General features: G+C 34.8%; 1 protein-coding gene across 7 annotated transcripts in view; it reads left to right on the top strand.

Moving 5' to 3' along the window:
• Nucleotides 1-3140, top strand: part of larp4b (La ribonucleoprotein 4B) — a 44115-nt gene that overhangs the window by 5368 nt on the left and 35607 nt on the right. For 6 of the 7 annotated variants that reach the window (XM_020625387.1, XM_020625386.1, XM_020625390.1 and 3 more), the window contains exon 3: nt 1525-1599. The exons of the other annotated variant lie outside the window; for it this stretch is intronic. In XM_020625387.1, coding sequence (XP_020481043.1) covers nt 1525-1599 — 75 coding nt within the window. The remainder of the gene's footprint in view (nt 1-1524; nt 1600-3140) is intronic. 7 annotated transcript variants of the gene reach the window in all.

The following is a 3140-nucleotide window of genomic DNA, read 5'->3' as shown; positions in this document are numbered from 1 at the left end:
GAACTAATATAACATACAAGTTTCACTTTTTGAAACAAATTATTGAAATAAATGGACTTTTCCTTGATATTCTAATTTTTTGGCACATACCTGTATAGACAGGTGTGTGGCTTTCCTAATCACGTCCCATCAGTATAATCAAACACAGCTGGACTCAAATGAAGGTGTAGAACCATCTCAGGGATGATCAGAAGAAATGGACAGCACCTAAGTTAAATATATGAGTGTCACAGCAAAGGGTCTGAATACTTATGACCATGTGATATTTCAGTTTTTCTTTTTTAATAAATCTGCAAAAATGTCAGAAATTCAGTGTTTTTCTGTCAATATGGGGTGCTGTGTGTACATTGATGAGGGAAAAAAATGAACTTAAAGGATTTTAGCATATGGCTGCAATATAACAAAGAGTGAAAAATTTAAGGGGGTCTGAATACTTTCCGTACCTACTGTTTCAATGTTATGTTCTCACAGTATACATTATGACTTTCTTCCATGTGATATCATGCAGTAGCAGTACAGTTGAATATGGTCTAAAGTCATGTTGGACTTATTAATTCAAATTAATTTTAAAATAAGTATTGGTTTAGGTGTCATAGGTATCTTTAGCTTTTGAAGTATTTCAATGTTTATTTATTTTTCAATATTAGAGGGTGTAATTGATTATAATTACATGCATGAACAGATTATGATTTACAAGGAAGAGAAACTGTTTAGACATATTTTATCTTCCAGAAAAAAAAAAGTTAAATAATTTCCAGTTTCAATGATTTTATTAATAAGACATTTGCCAAGACTTTAACCCAAGACAGTAATTTTCATCATAGTAAAGGGGAGGAAATATCTAGCAGAGTTGTTGGAAACTATTTTTAGAAAGGTTGTGTCAGGACCTCTTTTCCCTTTGGGCTGCCAGTTTAGTGCCCTAACTGTTTTCATCCATCAAGCAGACCAAACAGTATCATGTTGCAGTCATCAAGTCATCGTTTTACTTTGTCCTCAGAAGGTTAAATGGTTATAAATGGGTCCACAGAGGCCTTTTTAGAACATTTTGCAAGGTGCAAAGGAAGTGTCTGGAAAAAGTAATTAATACAACAGTACAGGCACACTGAAAAAAGGCTTCAACTTTGTACCTAGCATGTGGCTGACTAAAACCACAGTGATATACAGTTTGACAAAAGGCTTCATCATTAGCTTGACAGTTATGCCAAAGACGGCCAAATAATTAGAGCAGTCTTTTTCGCCCTCATCTATTGTAGAAGCAACAAACACCGAGTGAACTAATCTAGAAGAAGAAAAAAATTTTTTTTTCTTATTATGTCGATGGTCATTTTTACGTTTTGGTTGTCTCGTACCTGTTGAGACTCGGATGCAAACAATTTAATTTAAAACAGCGCCAGGCCAGCCCACCATCTGTCCTGCAGAGGAACACGTGGTGGAGTTGAGTCTGTGCAGTAGCGGGAAATGGCAGTCGGAAGCCTGTTTGATATATAGCCATCATTCCCTTTGATTTGATTATGCTGTGTTCAGAGGGAGTGTACAGCAGTAAGAGAACCAAGATTGGATGGCATTTATTCGACCCATTCAAATGATACTGCCTCAGGGGTGAGTGACAACTTTAGTTCATTTCCCAAAGAATGTTGCTGCTGTTTTGCACCATTTTATCTGCCCTGGAAATTTGTCAATTACCACATTTCTAGAGCTCTACATGGTTGCATATCTATGGGAATAAGAATCATACCAGAAAGGACAAATGACATAAACATTTAAAAGACTGCAGACTAACGGTGCATATTTAACCTGTAGCACCAACTGATGCATTTTAAAATCATAATTTCTTTCATGTTCACCCAGAACATAAAGGTGCCTAGAAATCATATACCAAGATGCTTTTATAACTAAGAGGTACAGTCAGTCTGTGGTAAATTGAATATTTTCAGTGTGCATGTAATACAGGTTATGTCTTTACATTGTTAGCAAGAACATACTTGTTATGTTGAGGGTCAGATTGACCCATTGTGAAGATAAAACATCTAAAAACAATAGTTAACTGTATTTTATTGGTATGAAACTTCTTCTGCTTGGCTTAATAGGTGTAATCAACATATAAAATGGAAATTGTTCATTTCACATATTTGCAACCTCCCCCAGCATGTTTATATTACAAAGATACTGTCTGAACAGAAGAGGTGTCTCATGTTAACTTATCAACATCACTTCATAAAAAGAAAAGATTTAAAAATGTAAAGTAAAATTTTAAATAAATCAATGTCATGTAAAAATTATGTATTTTATATGTAGGTCTTTCCAATGTACATTAAGAAAAGTGTTAACGTGCATTTTTTTTAATGAAAAATGAGTGCATTATCCTCATTGAACCATAATCTGTGAGAGGTAAAGCACACCATTGCACTAAATAGTGATTGAAATGGTTAGTAATGATAAAATTAACCCAGGAAAATCACTGTTGTTCCTGAGAAATGAACATAACAGGTGGGTTAAGGCTTGGTGGGAAGTGTAGAGCCAGAACTGAGGACAAATCAACTACTAAATAACCTTAGTACATAGTTTGACTGTATTAAGCATGTTTCTTGAGTCTCTGGAACACTGATGCTGTCCTTTTGTGTTTGGTACTGTATACAGTCATGTGAAAAAATTAGGACACCCTTTGAAAGCATGTGTATTTTGTAACTTTTTTTAATATATGGTTATTTAATCTCAATTTTAACAATACAGAGAGATTAAAGTAATACAACTAAACAATTAAAACTTTGATCTTTTCAAGATCTTCTGTAAATGTAATTCTACAAAAATGCCTATTCTAATTGAGGAAAAAGATAGCACACCCTCACATGTATGCCCTCTTAAAATGGCTCAAATCACACACACAGGTATATCACACTAGGTGCACATAATTAGTAGATCGTTACTCAGCATTTTGAATGAGGCTTGCCCTATCTAAACCTCAGACATTTAGTTTGGTGTGCTCCTGACTGTTGAAGTGAGAGTGAGCACCATGGTGAGAGCAAAAGAGCTGTCAGAGGCCTTCAGAAAAAACATTGTAGCAGCCAGTGAGTCTTGTAAGGGATTTAAAAAGATCTCAAGATTGTGAAATCACAGTTCCACTGTCCAGAAGATAGTCTACA

This window comes from Monopterus albus, unplaced genomic scaffold (assembly GCF_001952655.1).
Source record: "Monopterus albus unplaced genomic scaffold, M_albus_1.0 scaffold354.1, whole genome shotgun sequence".
Classification (NCBI taxonomy): domain Eukaryota; kingdom Metazoa; phylum Chordata; class Actinopteri; order Synbranchiformes; family Synbranchidae; genus Monopterus; species Monopterus albus.
The sequence above is the reverse complement of the archived record's forward strand: the minus strand, read 5'-3'. Positions and strand labels throughout refer to the sequence as shown.